At 31.6% G+C, this 20,606-nt stretch overlaps 3 protein-coding genes across 3 annotated transcripts in view; 1 reads left to right on the top strand and 2 right to left on the bottom strand.

Annotated features, from left to right (window-relative positions):
* LOC119603554 (protein MLP1 homolog) overlaps positions 1–10,183 on the bottom strand; it is a 51,360-nt gene extending 41,177 nt beyond the window's left edge. Inside the window, 8 exon segments of the mRNA XM_037955599.1 lie at positions 5,696–6,183; positions 6,186–6,514; positions 6,517–6,916; positions 6,919–6,999; positions 7,002–7,755; positions 7,758–8,573; positions 8,575–9,725; positions 9,805–10,183. Of these exon segments, the coding sequence (XP_037811527.1) occupies positions 5,696–6,183; positions 6,186–6,514; positions 6,517–6,916; positions 6,919–6,999; positions 7,002–7,755; positions 7,758–8,573; positions 8,575–9,594 (3,888 nt within the window). The 5' untranslated portion in view covers positions 9,595–9,725; positions 9,805–10,183.
* Positions 10,184–12,817: 2,634 nt separating this feature from the next.
* The window catches only part of LOC119603549 (serine-rich adhesin for platelets), a 265,419-nt gene continuing 257,630 nt past the window's right edge, over positions 12,818–20,606 (top strand). Inside the window, exon 1 of the mRNA XM_037955594.1 lies at positions 12,818–12,874. The gene's annotated coding sequence lies outside the window, so the exon portion shown is untranslated. The remainder of the gene's footprint in view (positions 12,875–20,606) is intronic.
* On the bottom strand, positions 18,406–19,087 carry LOC119603551 (lipopolysaccharide-induced tumor necrosis factor-alpha factor homolog). The gene is made up of 2 exons (XM_037955596.1): positions 18,635–19,087; positions 18,406–18,564 (listed from the first exon to the last, which is right to left on the bottom strand). Exons 1-2 carry the CDS (start codon positions 19,048–19,050, stop codon positions 18,471–18,473), a joined length of 510 nt encoding a protein of 169 aa, XP_037811524.1. The 5' UTR covers positions 19,051–19,087; the 3' UTR covers positions 18,406–18,470.

The following is a 20,606-nucleotide window of genomic DNA, read 5'->3' as shown; positions in this document are numbered from 1 at the left end:
AACTAACTAACTAACTACTAACTAACTAACTACTAACACTAACTAACTAACTAACTAACTAACTAACTAACTAACTACTAACTAACTAACTAACTAACTAACTAACTAACTAACTAACTAACTAACTAACTAACTAACTAACTAACTAACTAACTAACTAACTAACTAACTAACTAACTAACTAACTAACTAACTAACTAACTAACTAACTACAACTAACTAACTAACTAACTAACTAACTAACTAACTACTAACTAACTAACTAACTAACTAACTAACTAACTAACTACTAACTAACTAACTAACTAACACTAACTAACAACTAACTAACTAACTAACTAACTAACTAACTAACTAACTAACTAACTAACTAACTAACTAACTAACTAACTAACTACTAACTAACTAACTAACTAACTAACTAACTAACTAACTAACTAACTAACTAACTAACTAACTAACTAACTAACTAAACTAACTACTAACTAACTAACTAACTAACTAACTAACTAACTAACTAACTAACTAACTACTAACTAACTAACTAACTAACTAACTACTAACTAACTACTAACTAACTAACTAACTAACGACTACTAACTACTAACTAACTAACTAACTAACTAACTACTAACTAACTACTAACTAACTAACTAACTAACTAACTAACTAACTAACTAACTAACTAACTACTAACTAACTAACTAACTAACTAACTAACTAACTACTAACTAACTACCTAACTAACTAACTAACTAACTAACTAACTAACTAACTAACTAACTAACTAACTAACTAACTAACTAACTAACTAACTAACTAACTAACTAACTAACTAACTAACTAACTACGACTAACTAACTAACTAACTAACTAACTACTAACTAACTAACTAACTAACTAACTAACTACTAACTAACTAACTAACTAACTAACTAACTAACTAACTAACTAACTAACTAACTAACTAACTACTAACTAACTAACTAACTAACTAACTACTAACTAACTAACTAACTACTAACTAACTAACTAACTAACTACTAACTAACTAACTAACTAACTAACTAACTAACTAACTAACTAACTAACTAACTAACTAACTACTAACTAACTAACTAACTACTAACTAACTAACTACTAACTACTACTAACTAACTAACTAACTACTAACTAACTAACTAACTAACTAAACTAACTAACTAACTAACTAACTAACTAACTAACTAACTAACTAACTAACTAACTACTACTAACTAACTAACTAACTAACTAACTAACTAACTACTAACTACTAACTAACTAACTAACTAACTAACTAACGAACTAACTAACTAACTAACTAACTAACTAACTAACTAACTAACTAACTAACTAACTAACTAACTAACTAACTAACTAACTAAACTACTAACTAACTAACTAACTAACTAACTAACTACTAACTAACTAACTAACTAACTAACTAACTAACTAACTAACTACTAACTACTAACTAACTAACTAACTACTAACTAACTAACTAACTAACTACTAACTAACTAACTAACTAACTAACTAACTAACTAACTAACTAATACTAACTAACTAACTAACTAACTAACTAACTCTAACTAACTTAACTAACTACTAACTAATACTAACTAACTAACTAAACTAACTAACTAACTAACTAACTAACACTAACTAACTAACTAACTATACTAACTAACTAACTAACTAACTAACTAACTAACTAACTAACTAACTAACTAACTAACTAACTAACTAATAACTAACTAAAACTAACTAACATAACTACTAACTACTAACTAACTAACTAACTACTAAACTACTAACTAACTAACTAACTACTAACTACTAACTAACTAACTAACTAACTAACTAACGTAACTAACTAACTAACTAACTACCTAACTAACTAACTAACTAACTAACTAAACTAACTAACTAACTAACTAACTAACTAACTAACTAACCACTAACTAACTATAACTAACTAACTAACTAACTAACTAACTAACTAACTAACTAACTACTAACTAACTAACTAACTAACTAACTACTAACTAACTAACTACGACTACTAACTAACAACTAACTAACTAACTAACTAACTACTAACTAACTACTAACTAACTAACTAACTAACTAACTAACTAACTACTAACTAACTAACTAACTAACTACTAACTAACTAACTAACTAACTAACTAACTAACAACTACTAACTAACTAACTAACTAACTACTAACTAACTACTAACTAACTAACTAACTAACTAACTAACTAACTAACTAACTAACTAACTAACTACTAACTAACTAACTAACTAACTAACTAACTAACTAACTAACTAACTAACTAACTAACTAACTAACTAACTACTAACTAACTAACTAACTAACTAACAACGAACTAACTAACTAACTAACTAACGAACGACTAACTAACTAACTAACTAACTAACTACTAACTAACTAACTAACCTAACTAAACTAACTAACTACGAACTAACTAACAACTAACTAACTAACTACTAACTAACTAACTAACTAACTAACTAACTAACTAACTAACTAACTAACTAACACAACTAACTAACTAACAACTAACTAAAATAACTACTAACTAACTAACTAACTAACTACTAACTAACTAACTAACTAACTAACTACTAACTAACTAACTAACTAACTAACTAACTAACTAACTAACTAACTAACTAACTAACAAACTAACTAACTAACTAACTAACTAACTAACTAACTAACTAACTAACTAACAAACTAACTAACTAACTAACTAACTAACTAACTAACTAACTAACTAACTAACTAACTAACTAACTAACTAACTAACTAACTAACTAACTAACTACTAACTAACTACTAACTACTACTAACTAACTAACTAACTACTAACTAACTAACTAACTAACTAACTAACTAACTAACTAACTAACTACTAACTAACTAACTAACTAACTAACTAACTAACTACTAACTAACTAACTAACTAACTAACTACTAACTAACTAACTAACTACTAACTAACTAACTAACTACTAACTAACTACTACTAACTAACTACAACTAACTAACTTAACTAACTAACTAACTAACTAACTAACTACTAACTAACTAACTAACTAACTAACTAACTAACTAACTACTAACTAACTAACTAACTTACTAACTAACTAACTAACTAACTAACTAACTAACTAACTAACTAACTAACTAACTCTAACTAAACTAACTAACTAACTAACTAACTACTAAACTAACTAACTAACTACTAACTAACTAACTAACTAACTAACTGACTAAACTAACTAACTAACAACTACTAACTAACTAACTAACTAACTACTAACTAACTAACTACTAACTAACTAACTAACTAACTACTAACTAACTAACTACTAACTAACTACTAACTAACTAACTACTAACTAACTAACTAACTAACTAACTACTACTAACTAACTAACTAACTAACTAACTAACTAACTAACTAACTAACTAACTAACTAACTAACTAACTAACTAACTAACTAACTAACTAACTAACTAACTAACTAACTAACTAACTAACTAACTAACTACTAACTAACTAACTAACTAACTAACTAACTAACTAACTAACTAACTAACTAACTAACTAACTAACTAACTCTAACTAAGTAACTACTAACTAACTAACTAACTAACTAACTAACTAACTAACTAACTAACTAACTACTAACTAACTAACTAACTAACTAACTAACTAACTAACACTAACTAACTAACTACTAACTAACTAACTAACTAACTAACTAACTAACTACCTAACTAACTAACTAACTAACTAACAACTAACTAACTAACTAACTAACTAACTAACTAAGTAACTAACTAACTAACTAACTACAACTAACTAACTAACTAACTAAACTAACTAACTAACTAACTAACTAACTAACTAACTAACTAACTAACTAACTAACTACTAACTAACTAACTAACTAACTAACTAACTAACTAACTAACTAACTACTAACTAACAAACTAACTAACTAACTAACTAACTAACTACTAACTAACTAACTAACTACTACAACTAACTAACTAACTAACTAACTAACTAACTAACTAACTACTAACTAACTAAGTAACTAACTAACTAACTACTAACTAACTACCTAACTAACTAACTAACTAACTAACTAACTAACTACTAACTAACTAACTAACTAACAACTAACTAACTAACTAACTAAACTAACTACTAACTAACTAACTACAACTAACTAACTAACTAACTAACTAACAACTAACAACTAACTACTAACTAACTAACTAACTAACTAACTAACTAACTAACTAACTAACTAACTAACTAACTAACTACTAACTAACAACTAACTACTAACTAACTAACTAACTAACTAACTAACTAACTAACTAACTAACTAACTAACTAACTAACTAACAACTAACTAACTAACTAACTAACTAACTAACTAACTAACTAACTACTAACTACTAAGTAACTAACTAACTAACTAACTAACTAACAACTAACTAACTAACTAACTAACTACTAACTAACTAACTAACTAACTAACTAACTATAACTAACTAACTAACTAACTAACTAACTAACTAACTAACTAACTACTAACTAACTAACTAACTAACTAAGTACTAACTTAACTAAACTAACTAACTAACTAACTAACTACTAACTAACTAACTAACTAACTACTAACTAACTAACTAACTAACTAACTAACTAATAACTAACTAACTAACTAACTAACTAACTAACTAACAACTACTAACTAACTAACTAACTAACTAACTAACTAACTAACTAACTTACCTACCAACTAACTTTTTTGTTTGTCGTCATCCTGTGTTCTTGATCGACGGTTCCTTCGCTTTAGTGGAAGACAATGCATTAAGTTCAATATATTCTTGAAAAATGAAGAGGTCTATGAGAAAGATGTACTCGAAGTACTCTATGTACTACTGGCAACATCGTCCTTTAAATGTAGATGACGGTTTGGAGTGATAAGAGCAACACCTAATCCCAACAGAGATAAAGTAAAGGGGATGTTGAATTAGGTGGGCAACAACATACACCAGCTATCGACCACCCAAAACAAGACTATCTGCGGTGCGTGTAGGATATGTTCGGGAATATTATATTGCGTCAAGCCTAAAGCAGTCCGAAGGGTGAATTAGACTCTTCTTTAAGCTCTTCTAAGGCAAATCGAATCCGATCTTTCGACCAGTTAAGAAAAACAGAAACTCCATAAAAAAATGCTAAGGCTATATATCCTGAATCCTACAATTAAGAAAGCAAAGCCAAGTCAGCTATTGAGAAGACGAACACGTCTGCCAAATCAAACCCTAAGGGTGTAAGGTTGTTTGAAAAGGAGTTAAAAGAAGTGTCAATACGGAAGAGGAAGTCAGACGCTGAAAGGGGAAAAGGAATGACACACTCATGTCAAAGTTGCGAAGAAAAAAATTTAGGATAATCTACATATGCCATGCAGTATATGATGTTGGTAACCCGATAGTAAAAAATACCAGAAAATTTTCGAAAATAAATTCGATTTTTTGGTTAAAAAGTAAGATTAGCAGATTTTTAACGATATAATTAAAAAATAATAAAATTTATTCAAATATTCACAACTTACCAAACCGACATTCGAATAATTTAACGAAGACTCCGACATACTATCATTCGCAATTGAATGGCGCTGAGCTCCTCTTTCACAATCGTATTGATTGAAGAATTTAACAATTTCACTGCCAATCGAAATACGTCTTTTACTCTTCGAGGGTGACGCTTGCGTAAGAGGCTGTTTAGCAGCTGAAACTGTTGTCACTGCATTATAACTAGGAGGATTTGAGTTATGATTAATATGCCTTGAAGCTACACTACTGGTTATTTCATCATCAGCACTTTGAGCAAATTCTGTGGAACTAATTTGTGAAGCTGCATCAATGGCCTGTTGAAATTGAGTTTCATTAAATAGAGCTTCTTTGCTGAGATTTTCTTGGAAATCTCCTCGTGAACGATTAATGTGGAATTTAATAAATTGTTTGGAATCAATTTTAGTTCGAGAAGTTTTGGGTATATTTTCGTTGTCATGTGAAGCTGATTCATAAGTATTTTGTAAGTCTCAGCTATGCTGGAGCTTATGGTAGTGACTTCGGGTTTGTTTGCTTTTGTAAGGGATTTAGATCTGGAGGTTTCTCTTTCAGTTTGTGTGCCACTATATGATTCGGTTGCGCTTTCATTTGTTTTATTTTTATGGTGGTGTTTGTTTTCAGAAGATTTGGATTGTGTATGTCTATGGCTGGAAACATTATTCCTACTGCTTATGCTATTGAAAGTGGAATAATCTGATTTTTCTTTAGCTTTTTCTTCCTCTTTAAAAGTTGTTTGTTTTGAACTTGACTGCAAGAGTTCATTGGCACTCATAACCCGCTGAGAGTGGTTACTCTCTTTTCCTGTTAGTTCCTGTTATGATTTGTTTGAGATTGGGAAGCATTTTCAGAATCTGATGTTTCCATTTCTTCACTATTCGTTTCATTTAAAGAACTTCTGTATTGTTTTTGATATTTTTCAAATAATTTATATTTTTCATGAGAAAATTCGGACATTTCCGTGTAGCTGGAAGAACGTTTTGTTGGATTTTTATTTTCATGACTTTGTGTCTCAATTTCACTAAGAATTTCGGAAGAATCAATGTCATCTCTGTTTGCTACTTTTACAAGTTTATTCTGCAAAGTTTCGGTTACTGATTCTTTTGGTTTTTGTCTGTCCAGGCTTGATTTCTGGCATCGTTCCTTTTCCTTGCGCTTTTCTTTCGACTCCATTATAGTTTGTTTTAAGGTTTCCTTAAGTTTTCTATTTCAGTTAAACGCTTTTCATAAGATTGTGCTGCCATTGAGCTGGAACTTTGCTCTTCTTCATCTTCTATCTCTGTTGTGATGCTTTAACTTCATCATCTGTTGTTTGTGCGGAATTTGTTAAAGATTTTAAGTTCAGATTTAAATTCAATTCCGGTAAAGGTTGTTCGGATTGTGCTGCTTTTTGAGGCGTTAAAAGCGGCTTAACTTTTTCCGCCATTTCGAAGAGTTGACGTTTTCTCTGCTTTAAATTATCATTACTTTTCTGTAAAGTTTCTTTAAGTTTTTCACTTTCTCTGGATGATTGCAGCTTTGTGGTAGATTTTTCAAAATCTGAGGAATACATTTTATCTGTATCACTAGATTTTTTCGATGAATGAGGACTTAAAATTTGCTGAGACTTATCGAGGGTGCATTTCAATTGTTCATTAACTTGTATGACTTGCGATAGACTGCGATTGAAATCCTCTAATAATTGATTAAAGTCCATTTCTCGGTCTTCACTTTCCGTCTCTTTAAAAGTGTCCTTTCGTTTAATTTTCAGTTTATCTACCTTATCCAAGGAAAGAGGACTTACTGGTCGAGGTTTAACAAATTCAAAATCTGTTGCTGTTTCTTTTATTACAGATTTCTTTTCCGGACTACTAAAGATTTGTGAAGATATAGAGGTGACCTCATCTTCGGATTGTATTAACTGCTGTTTATGGGAATGTTTGTTCCAGGTCCTTCTAGATTCTGTTCTTAAGGAGGAGACCTCGGTTAAAGTGTTTGATATGGGAAGTTGTAGGGAAATAGAGGATAAATTGGAATTAATTTCAGAATTTAAACTTTCCATAGATTTATAATTTGTAGGCAATTTAAATGGTTGGGAATTTGTTTAGAATCTTCCTGGTCTGCACCTAAGGATTGTTGTAAAGGCTTAAACGCTGGAATATCTAAAGTTTTTCCATAAGATTTTGCTTTACTAGAATGTTTAATATCTTGTAAATCCATAGATTGTATAGACTTTTGCAAATATTTGAATTGTGTGTAAGGTTTTCCTAATTCTTCATCAGAAGAATTTAGGCTTTCTTTAGGGACTTCAGCATTTCTTTCCTCTTTTTCACTTTCCTTTATTTGTATAGCTTGTGGCGTGGGATTTAGTTGTTTAAGTTTGCTTTCCTTTATAACATTTAATTCCTTTAGACTTTTTTCTATAATGCTTCCTTGGGCCTCCTTGAGTTCCTGCTGTTCCTTTCTTTTACGTCGTTTACTTTCTTTTTCTTCCCTTAACTCTAAAGACTTTCTCTTTTTCTCTTTTATTTTACTATTCAATCCTGTTGTAGAAGTTTCTTGGTTCTGTTTGCCCTTATCTTCCGGTTTGTTTGCGGCTATAGGTTGGGCTATTGCCTCCAATTTCCGACGAACTGCCATGATAAAGTTATAAGGATAAACTTGTGCTGCAGATGGCCTCAGCCAGTAAGGTAGTTCATGTGGTTTAGCGGCCTCACTTTGTATACTTTCGGTTACTTTAAAGGGTTCTTCTATTTTGCTGGTTTTTAAAGTTTTACGCGGAACTTCTAAATCAGAAATTTCTTCATCTTTTGCTTCACCCATTGGCTCATTCGGAACTTGTTTATTTTCTTCCGCCTGTATTTCTTTACTTTGTGTAGTATTGTTGTTTTTTTGTTTTATTATCCTTGGGATTGTTCAACTGTTTCGTGAGCATTTCTATATTGTGATTTTCTTTATCGAAATTAAAATTCTTATGGCTGTTGAAAGAGAAATCTTTATCATTTTCCGCTTTTCTTAAAAGACCTATACGTTTGTGATTCTCTAGTAAAGGAAAGGCCGAGGGTTTCAAGACATTATTCAAACTTTGTGCAGATCTTTGGGAACATTCCGTTACTTTAGTTTCCTTAGTACGCTCTGTTTTGCTGTTCTTGTCGGTTAAATTATTCTCTAAATTAAGACCTTTTAATTCATTCTCCACATCCTTGTTAACTTTTGTTGTTACCATGTCCTCCTGTATAGAAGGTTTTGTTTGAACTTTACTCTCTAAAGGTTTTTTACTGATATTTTGTGTCATAATTTTCTCTTTCTTTTGTATATTTTTGGACACTAGTTTACGTGTGTTTTTCTTGAGCTCTTCCAGTCTTTTTTTAATTTCTTCCTTTTCTATTTTAGATTTGATGGCGGGATCATTAATTAAACCCACTTTGCGTTGCTTTTTTTGCATTTCCATGTAACGGCGAGCCTCCTCTGGATTATAACTTATTATCTTATTTACTGGTGTTTCCTTGGCACTTATGGGCATTTGTAAGGATTTAGATCTGGGTTTACTTGCAACAACGGCAGTACTAGGTCTAGCTGTATCTTTACGTGCCACACGGTTACTTTTAGTATCTTGTATGGGAACAGTATTAGTATTTAGTTGTAATTCAGTTTTACTACGACGAAATGAAGATATTTTTTCCTCTTCCTGCTGCTCAGAGTCTTTCCCTTGCTCATCTTCTTTTTCACTTGATTGTCTTATTTCTGGTGTCTTCTTAGGAGAATTTTGTGTTGAAGGAACACTGCTCTTTTCGGGTGATTTAATTTTATTTAACATTTCTTGTATTTCCATTATTTCTTGATCGCGTTCTTGTTTTTTCTTAGCAAAATCTTCTAATAATTGTGAAGAACGCGAAGATTCCATGACATTTAAACTTAAACCACTCTCACTTTGACCCCTTTCAGATTTAGAATCTTTTGTCAACGACTTTTCTTTATTATAACTTTGGGAGTCACTTCTTCCATAGGAAATTCTGGCTATATGAGTTTTAACAGCTAAAGGAATTACAAAATACTCTCTTGATAAAAAATTCTTTATATTTTTTCTTTCTTTTTCAAGATCTTTTCTTCTTACCTGGTTTTAGCGGTTTTCCTGAAACCTTTTTCGTATTTGAAATAACTTGTTTGGTGGTTGTTGTACAAGCGCTGCTGTTGTTGTTACATTCCTAAACTCTTCTTCTGCTTGTTGAGCACAATCCATTGATATTGTTTTTGTATTAGCTGTTTGCATTGCCGTAGTTGTTGTTCCTGTATTTTTCGTATAGTTGTTTGGCGTCTCTTTCAACCATTCCATACAATTTTCATCTTTATTCATAACTTTTTTTCGTTTCTTTATCACAATTTTTATTGTATTTCAATTATTTTATATTTTTTCTTAGAGAAATTACTAAAATTTTCATTAAATATCAGTTTTAAATAAATTACAACTTCTTTTTTAAGCTCCAATAGAACGCAGCAGAAAAACAAATTTTGAAACGTCAACAGCGTGCGAGAGAATTTTGTTGTTTGTTTACAACAGGGTTGTAGTAAAAAAGTACTAATAAACAGCGATAGACAGAGTTGGAATATGATATTGTTTAAACGTTTGCTATCAGCTGATACGTTTTTTTTAAACAAAAGCTTTGGCACAGTGGGTTTAATGATTAATGTAATGGGATTTGATAGCGTGACAGTCAGAATTAGGGCTCCATAAATCGTCTTTAAAATAATCGAAGAATCGCTTTTTGTCGGTTGAAGTTGAAGTAGACTTTTTGTTCTAACAATATCGAAAAGTCGAGTAAGAAAAAGTCGAAGAATAGATTTTGCAAATAAAAGTCGAAAAGTTGAAAATAAGTCGATGAAGTCGATTAAGGAAGGAAAAGTCTAAAATAGTCTGATAAAGTCAAAAAAGTCGAAAAGTCTAAAGTCGTCAAAATTGGAAAGTTCATATAACAGAAAATTTCCAAAAATCGACTTTTAATAAAACGAAAAATATTGAAAAATCGACTTTTTCTAAATCGCAAAAAGTCTAAAATCAACTTTTCATAAAAGTCGGGAAAAGCCGAAAAGATGAAAAATGTTCAATTGAATGGTCGAACAAGATTGAAAAGAATCGTAAAAGGTCAAAAGTCGCAATATGTCAAAAGTCAAAATAAAAAAAAAAAAAAAAAATAAAAATCGAAAAGTCGACTTAGTGACTCATTAGGGTTCTATAAATCGACTTTCGAATAATCGAACAATCGACTTTTTGTCGAAAAAAGTCGAAAAGTCGAAGTCGAATATTTTGTTCCAAAAAAGTCGATAACTCGACTATCGACTGTGAAAAAAGTCGAAAAGTCGACTTTGTGAATAAAAGTCGAAAAAAGCCGAAAAGTCGTAAAAAGTCAAAAAGTCGTAAAAAGTCGAAAAGTCGAAAAAATCGAAAAGTCGGAAAAAGTCGAAAAGTCGAAAAATCGAAAATTGTAGAAACAAGTCAAAAATAGTCAAAAATTTTATAAAAGTGGAAAAAAAGTCAAAAACTCTAAAATAGTCGGAAAAACTCGAAAAAAGTCAAAAAATAGTCGGAAAAAAATAGAAAGAAGTCGAAAATAGTCAAAAAGTCGAAAAAATCGAAAAGTCGGAAAACGTCGAAAAAAGTCGAAAAGTCGAAAAGTCGAAAAGACTTTTCGTTTCAACTATAGAACCCTAGTACTCATCGCATGATCTTTATACATATGTATACCAAACCGTAATTTTTAAAATTTTCCGAAAAATCCTTTAATAGAAAAAAGTTCGAAAAGTTATAAAACACAATAGTAGGGTTCTATAGTTGAAACGAAAAGTCGACTTTTCGACTTTTTTCATTTAATTAAAAGTGGACTTTTCGACTTTTGCATTTTATGAAAAGTCGATTTTTCGACTTTTTTCATTTAATTAAAAGTCGACTTTTAGACTTTTCGACTGTATTTTAATAATAGTTGACTTTCGACTTTTTTCGACCTTTTGACTATTTTCGACTTCTTTCGACTTTTTTTCGACTATTTTTTTACTTTTTTCGAGTTTTTCCGACTATTTTAGAGTTTTTGACTTTTTTCCACTTTTTTAAAATTTTCGACAATTTTTGACCTTTTTCTACAATTTTCGAGTTTTCGACTTTTTCCGAATTTTCGACTTTTTACGACTTTTATCGACTTTCTTCGACGTTTTTTCGACTTTTTTCGACTTTCAGACTTTTCGACATTTATTAACAAAGTCGACTTTTCGACTTTTTTCACAGACGATAGTCGAGTTATCGACTTTTTTGGAACAAAATAGTCGACTTTGACTTTTCGACTCTTTTCGACAAAAGTCGATTGTTCGATTATTCGAAAGTCGATTTATAGAACCCTACACAATAGTCGAAAAGTCGACTTTCCATTTCCACTTTTTATAAAGCACAAAAAGTTAAAAAGTCAACTATTCATAAATCGCAGATAGACAAAAAGTTGACTTTTCATAAATCGCAAAAAAAAAGAAAAGTCGACTTTTCAAAAATACAAAAAATCTACTATATGTTTCAACTAAAGAACCTTAATTCTGAGTAGGGGTGAAATTATCAATTGCACGATCTTTATCTTTACTAAACCATAACATTTTTGAATTTTCCGAAAAATTATTAAAAATTTTTATTTTGATAACGAACAAAAATTACTCTTTCCATCCCTGGTATGTATTTTATAAATATTTTATACAAATGTATATTTCTTGATTATTTTAAAATAACTACCAAAAAATAAAGAAACAAATAAACAAATAAAATGTTTTTGGAAATCTTTTTCCGTTATTTTGTGTTCTTATACATATCGCCACTACTGTCATCACTACTCAAAACTAAATACTGCCAAAATAATACAACTCTGTTAGTAACAATAACAACTTTGCCTTTTTTAGTTTTTGTGCGCGCCTTTTCCGTTTTATATGTCGTTCTAGTGAAAATTTTATAAAATTATTAAATTTCCGGTTTGTAATAGAATATTTGTGATTATAATTGATGAAAAATATTGTAAAAGATGTACTTCGTACAAGTGTTGTGAAATAATAGTGAAAATTGAAGAAATAAAAGAAAATTTTAATTTACTTAAAAAAGAAGCAAAAGCTTTTGGTAGCATTTACCAGCGGAGCTGCAATCTTAACAAGCAAAAAGCCAAGTAAGTCAAATATGTAAAATATTAGAGAATACATAGTTAACTGATTGTCTAACAACACACAGCGGGATGGTGGGAATTAAAACATTACAATAAACCATCTAGTCTTTATTAAATGTTCTGATTTACAATGTAGGAGTATTTGGGTTTATGTTTTCAAGATGAATATTTTGATGCTGAAGTGGTTGGCACTTTACTACTAATAAATTATTTGCTTTCTGTCGTAATTCAGTTGGGGAACAACTCTCGCGTCATCGCCATTATTTCTTAAGGATGATCAATGATTTTAAGGATGATGTTTCTTAGTTATGCGTGTTGTTTGCGTTCTTTCGTTTACTTATCTCGTTTTGAGGTTATGTTTAATTAAATTGGTGGCGACCAAATACTACTCCAACTTCCTATAGAAAGGTGTAGGTCGATTTTTTAGGACTCTTTTCGAACCAACGTGGGATATTTGGAATTTCTACTAGAACTGAACTAGCACTTACCTAGAACTGAACTAGAACTGAACTAGAAATGAACTAGAAAAAACTGAACTAGAACTGAACTAGAACTGAACTAGAACTGAACTAGAACTGAACTAGAACTAACTGAACTAGAACTGACTAGAAATGACTAGAAACTGAACTAGAACTGAACTAGACACTGAACTAGAACTGACTAGAACTGAACTAGAACTGAACTAGAACTGAACTAGAACTGAACTGAACTAGAACTGAACTAGAACTGAACTAGAACTGAACTAGAACTGAACTAGAACTGAACTAGAACTGAACTAGAACTGAACTAGAACTGAACTAGAACTGAACTAGAACTGAACTAGAACTGAACTAGAACTGAACTAGAACTGAACTAGAACTGAACTAGAACTGAACTAGAACTGAACTAGAACTGAACTAGAACTGAACTAGAACTGAACTAGAACTGAACTAGAACTGAACTAGAACTGAACTAGAACTGAACTAGAACTGAACTAGAACTGAACTAGAACTGAACTAGAACTGAACTAGAACTGAACTAGAACTGAACTAGAACTGAAACTAGAACTGAACTAGAACTGAACTAGAACAGAACAGAACTGAACTTAACTAGAACTGAACTAGAACTGAACTAGAACTGAACTAGAACTGAACTAGAACTGAACTAGAACTGAACTAGAACTGAACTAGAACTGAACTAGAACTGAACTAGAACTGAACTAGAACTGAACTAGAACTGAACTAGAACTGAACTAGAACTGAACTAGAACTGAACTAGAACTGAACTAGAACTGAACTAGAACTGAACTAGAACTGAACTAGAACTGAACTAGAACTGAACTAGAACTGAACTAGAACTGAACTAGAACTGAACTAGAACTGAACTAGAACTAAACTAGAACTGAACTAGAACTGAACTAGAACTGAACTAGAACTGAACTAGAACTGAACTAGAACTGAACTAGAACTGAACTAGAACTGAACTAGAACTGAACTAGAACTGAACTAGAACTGAACTAGAACTGAACTAGAACTGAACTAGAACTGAACTAGAACTGAACTAGAACTGAACTAGAACTGAACTAGAACTGAACTAGAACTGATCTAGAACTGAACTAGAACTGAACTAGAACTGAACTAGAACTGAACTAGAACTGAACTAGAACTGTACTAGAACTGAACTAGAACTGAACTAGAACTGAACTAGAACTGAACTAGAACTGAACTAGAACTGAACTAGAACTGAACTAGAACTGAACTAGAACTGAACTAGAACTAGAACTGAACTAGAACTGAACTAGAACTGAACTAGAACTGAACTAGAACTGAACTAGAACTGAACTAGAACTGAACTAGAATTGAACAAGAACTGAACTAGAACTGAACTAGAACTGAACTAGAACTGAACTAGAACTGAACTAGAACTGAACTAGAACTGAACTAGAACTGAACTAGAACTGAACTAGAACTGAACTAGAACTGAACTAGAACTGAACTAGAACTGAACTAGAACTGAACTAGAACTGAACTAGAACTGAACTAGAACTGAACTAGAACTGAACTAGAACTGAACTAGAACTGAACTAGAACAGAACTAGAACTTAACTAGAACTGAACTAGAACTGAACTAGAACTGAACTAGAACTGAACTAGAACTGAACTAGAACTGAACTAGAACTGAACTAGAACTGAACTAGAACTGAACTAGAACTGAACTAGAACTGAACTAGAACTGAACTAGAACTGAACTAGAACTGAACTAGAACTGAACTAGAACTGAACTAGAAACTGAACTAGAACTGAACTAGAACTGAACTAGAACTGAACTAGAACTGAACTAGAACTGAACTAGAACTTGAACTAGAACTGACTAGAACTAGAACTGACTAGAACTGAAACTAGAACTGAACTAGAACGAACTAACTAAACTAGAACTGAACTAGAACTGAAACTAGAACTGAACTAGAACTGAACTAGAACTGAACTAGAACTGACTAGAACTGAACGAGACTGAACTAGAACTGAACTAGAACTGAACTAGAACGGACTAGAACTGAACTAGAACTGAACTAGAACTGACTACTAGAACTGAACTAGAACTGAACTAGAACTGACTAGAACCTGAACTAGAACTGAACTAGAACTGAACTAGACTGAACTAGAACTGACTAGAACTGACTAGAACTGAACTAGAACTGAACTAGAACTGAACTAGAACTGAACTAGAACTGAACTAAACTGAACTAGAACTGAACTAGAACTGAACTAGAACTGAACTAGAATTGAACAAGAACTGAACTAGAACTGAACTATAAACCTCTGTAAACAACATACCCCTCAGTTGTTTTCAAGCATTATTGTCTTGTTATCCTAATTTATTATTTATTTATGCCGTATAACTTCCAATAAATGTACGACACATGGGACAAAAATGTTCTGCATTACGACATGACTTTAAAATATGTGGTAAACAGCAACAACTAGAAAAATTAAAATAATATTTGATTTCTTTTGAATATTATTTTGTTTAGATTGATAAATTTACCACAATCCACAGAGCAAGAGAGCTAATACATGAGTTTTAGTTGAGGCAGCATAATTCAGTTTAGTTCGAATGGTTGCATGACAACTAGGACAGGTTGTGTTTAAAGGATATGGACCTATAGCTGTAGACATTATTATTTAAATGAAATTTATATGTAGAACTGTCAGGAAACGCACGAAAGTCTTCTCTTATAGATTTATAAACACTCAATGTAGAAGATTAAATTTAACAGCAGTTTAAATAGCAATTCTTCCTAGCTAAAGGTACTAAAAATATAAATGAGTCCATAAATGAAATTATATAATATACATAGGTCTTTTGTGGTGGCGTATAAAGTGTGTTCTTAAATATAGAAATCTAAAAAGGGTATTATTGACTAACTTGATATATAATTTAGTGATTTTTAAAAAGTAAGAAGCACCTATTGATAGGTCAATATTTTTAAAATATGATTTATAATATACTGGGGATAAGTAAGGTGGATCTAGTCACTGATTCACCTCAATAACAACTTTTGGTGATTAACATTTCCTTCAATTTTAACCATAATAATAATAAATTATAAAAAAACGATGGGGGCATATAAAACATCTAATGAATAACTTCTGATATCTTACATCAGAAGCGGATCATATTTTTGATGCAAGCATTTAAGCATAATTCCCATTCTCTAAAGATGATGTAGTTTTTCTTCGATCTTTTAAAGATCGCGCATGCTTGCGGCTCTTTTTACCAAAGTCGGTTACAGAGTACATGATCAAGGCATACCAGATTCAGAAAATATCGGAAAGTGTGAGACATTGGTCAAGTATAACATGTGAACAAACCCATGCACGAATCTGTTGTTATACGGATGACACTAAACTGGGCGAATAAAACGGGTGTGGGGATCAGCATTGAAAATTCGGAAACCTTCCTATTCACAACAAGTCTGTGCTATAACGGAATGTGTAAAATGTATTAAAAATATGGCGCCATTAGCGGTTACATATTATTCGACAGCTAGAAGGAAATTATTGCGATATAAGCTGATAAATTTAAATCTAGACTTTGAGAGATCCATAATCGAATACTCTTCCAGTGGTGCCCGGTCACTCGGAATTAATTGGCAATGAAAGGGCGAAAGTACTTGATAAAAAGGACGTGGAGGATGAGGAAGTTAACATTCGGCTCAACGAGAGCTGAATTTAAAATATGGGTTAAAGTATCTCTTATGGCCTCTTGTAATAATGGATCGTTTGGGTCAGCCCATAGGGGAAGGACAAGAAGCTTCCTTAGAATGAGTAAGTCAGTGGTTAGTATGAGGGTACCTATTCTTAGTGGACCTACAAGTTTACTGACATCTTATGGCCTCTTGGAATAATGGATCGTTTGGGTCAGCCCATAGGGGAAGGACAAGAAGCTTCCTTAGAATGAATAAGTCAGAGGTTAGTATGAGGGTACCTATTCTTAGTGGACCTACAAGTTTACTGACATAACTTCTGAACACTTAACTTAACTGAACTGAAAACGTTCTCTTTCATTACCGGTTTTCGTCAGAATTATAAATATGTTGAGATCAATTTTATTCCATATATCACATCCCTCAGAACCTCTAATTAAAAAATTCTTAGGAACTACGTCCTCTGAACTTTGTACGAAAATTATTTTCATAGGTATAACAGGTTTTCTACATAAGGATTTACCATTAACAACCCGATGGTGGCCTAGGTACATTTTTTACGGATCTGATGTTTTATACATCCTCCTTTCAAGTTAACCTAAGCAGTCTATAACCAGACAGCAGACTGGTTCATAGACTACTCAGTAGTCCACTAGTCCATAGAATAGAAAATACACTTTTTCACTATACCAATTAACTAGTCCATAGACTAGTGAGTGGAATAGTTCATAGACATGTCTACAGATTAGACGATATTAGGGTTGTATATGTTCCCTGTGAAAATGATCCTGATTGAATGAAAATCTAGAAAATAAACTTTTCGGTAACATTTTATTTCACATAATGGGTCTTGATTGAATAAAACATTTATTAAAGTAAACATTTTGGTACTTTTTCGTTCTTTAAAAGGTACTTTTTGAACATACACAGGCCTGTCTAAATGAATATTTATATGAAGGGACTTGATGGAATGAGAATCTATTAAAGTAAACATTTTGGTAATTTTTCAATCTTTAAATGGTACTTTTTGAACACACATAGACCGGACTGAATGAAAACAGAGTTATTGTGGTAATTTAAGGTACTTTCTTCTAATAGGACTTTTGAGATATTCTTTGAAAGTTTTCCCAATTTATCCGTTAATACTTGTTCTGTAGAATTTTGTTGAGGTTTTTCTTTAGAATATTTCTAATCTTTTCTATAAGAATGTAGAACCTTTTATTTTAAATTTCGCGAATATCGGTTCATAATTAACTCATGCCCCTATTCCTTAAAAAATCAATATTTAAAAATTTTATATTTTATTAGATATGCATATGTGGGTTATAATAAAATATATATGTATGTAATTGATTAATATATAAGTATGTATATCATAGGATAATCCATTATCCAGGGTTGAGATATAAAAAATTAAGACAAATAAGTGCCAACGAATGCATGACAGTTGGGACAAGTATGATTGACGTTGCGACAAAAATCAATAAAATAAGGCAAACAGCAGCAACTGAAGTTGTTAAATAGAACAAGAAACATAAAGCTGACATTGAAACAATTTAAAAATGTTGTAAACTTACCAAATCGAACATAGTAATAATCCAAGAATATGAGTAGCGGTAGAAGGACGATGTTCTACAAGAGTTTTAATGTTAGAACGACAACTAGGACATATCATATTCGTAGACAATGGACCAACTGGTTGATAACTTATGATTGTTTGTTCCTTTGGCACAATTTGAGCTGGCGGCGCAGAAGGTGCTGAGGCCATGGATTGTGAATGTCCATTGTACATTGAGGCCTCCTTATAAACTGGAAACTTGTTGGTTATTTCATGTTGTTCAATATTTTGGGCTTCAAAAGATGCATTTGTCATCGATTGTAAATGTTTATTGTACATTAGTGGTCCATTTTGGACTGTAGTCATTTTTAATTGATGCTGTTCAATATCTTGTAGATTATTTTCTACAGCCTGGTAGGGATTTTGAGAATACATTTCGAAGGGAACTTTAAGTTGTTAAACTTTTAGTCAAGACAAATAATTGTTTACTAAAAGAAAATCATCAAATTTAGAGAAAAGTAACTTGCAATTCTAAAAAAATGTAAGTGTTGTCAACCCTTTTAAGTATTTATAAGGAAAACGCTTAATTTATATGGATGCATGGATGTTGATACTGTGTTCTTAGGTATTTTTGATTTTTAAAATAAAACAATTAAATGTTAATAAAAAAATTTATTATATATTGCAACATTATTAAAATATTGCGTTTCTAAGGCGTCTTATTGTATTTAAATACAATTAACATCACTGTTCACAGGAAATGTTGGTTTTGCATTAGATTAAGTTTTGTTTTAAAAACTGCATGACTTTGTTGATATTTGCAAACACATAATGTTATAAACACAAATTTTGCACGATTGTTTTCAAATCGAAAACCATATCAGCAAGTAAAGTCTTGAGCATTTGTCAAATACTCACCTAGATTTTCTCTGATATTTTTCAAGATAATTTCTTATAGAGTGTACATCTTATCCCAATACAAACAGGATGTTTGAGGTACATAGGAGTTGAGCAGATTGTCCCATGTTTTGACTTTCACTGGGGATACACTAGAGTCCATTATATTGTTAAAGATTTGAATATGGTTGAGAAAATCAAAGTTTTCGGCTAGGTGAGGTTTACGTTAAGAAGGATTGCAACTCCACTTGGAGACCATAAGGTCTATTGTGATTCCCTTCATAGAAAATGAAGATCCAAATATAGAGAAACAAAACATTAGAAAAAAAAAACAAGAAAAAAATAGATACAGAGAAGAGATGAATGGAAACGGTCGATTCCCAAGGGGTTTCAACCCAGAAGATTTACCGAGTCGATTCCCTAAAGAAACATAGTAGGGAAATCTGACTCTTCCCTCAAAACCCAGTCGAAGAAATTACTAATCTCTCCCCTCAAAAGCCAGTCGAAGAAATCACTAATTCCTCTGATAAAACCTAGTAGACTGCGAGGGTTAAGTCTCACTATTTTCCAGCCATTTCAACCTGAGATTTTGTATTCTAGGACAGTGGCAAATTATACGCTCGATCGTCTCTAGATCCTCTGCATTTTCGCATAACCTGTAAAAGTCCGGTATATGACTTGCGGACAAAGGCTCTAATTGAGCAATCTCCTACCAGAATCTTAAGAATGCGTATATACAGTCCAAAAGCATCTTGGTAGTCCTTACATCAAGTGTTGGCAATATTACAAGACTGGTTGATGATGTCACGGATTCTCTAGAATATCAACTTATAATAGTGACAGTGTATTAAGGTTCAAATATAATCCATCTAGTTCGTCCGCATCCTCATTACCAACACCGTCCAATGTTAAACAACCTTTATAATGTCCCTAAGGGCATTAAAACAATCTACAACCACGCGCGAATGTACCATATGACATGTCAATGCTCAAAGAGCAGCTTGGCTATCGACATAAATTGTCTCAAGCGACCCTAGATCGATAAGATTCCATATCAGTTCCGGTATTCATCTTGGACCAGTCGATGAAAACTG

Source organism: Lucilia sericata, unplaced genomic scaffold, assembly GCF_015586225.1.
Source record: "Lucilia sericata isolate MDLA Ls3-8-SP2 unplaced genomic scaffold, ASM1558622v1 Contig000311F_arrow, whole genome shotgun sequence".
Taxonomy (NCBI): domain Eukaryota; kingdom Metazoa; phylum Arthropoda; class Insecta; order Diptera; family Calliphoridae; genus Lucilia; species Lucilia sericata.
Note: the sequence above shows the minus strand (reverse complement) of the source record. Positions and strands in the feature narration are given on the sequence as shown.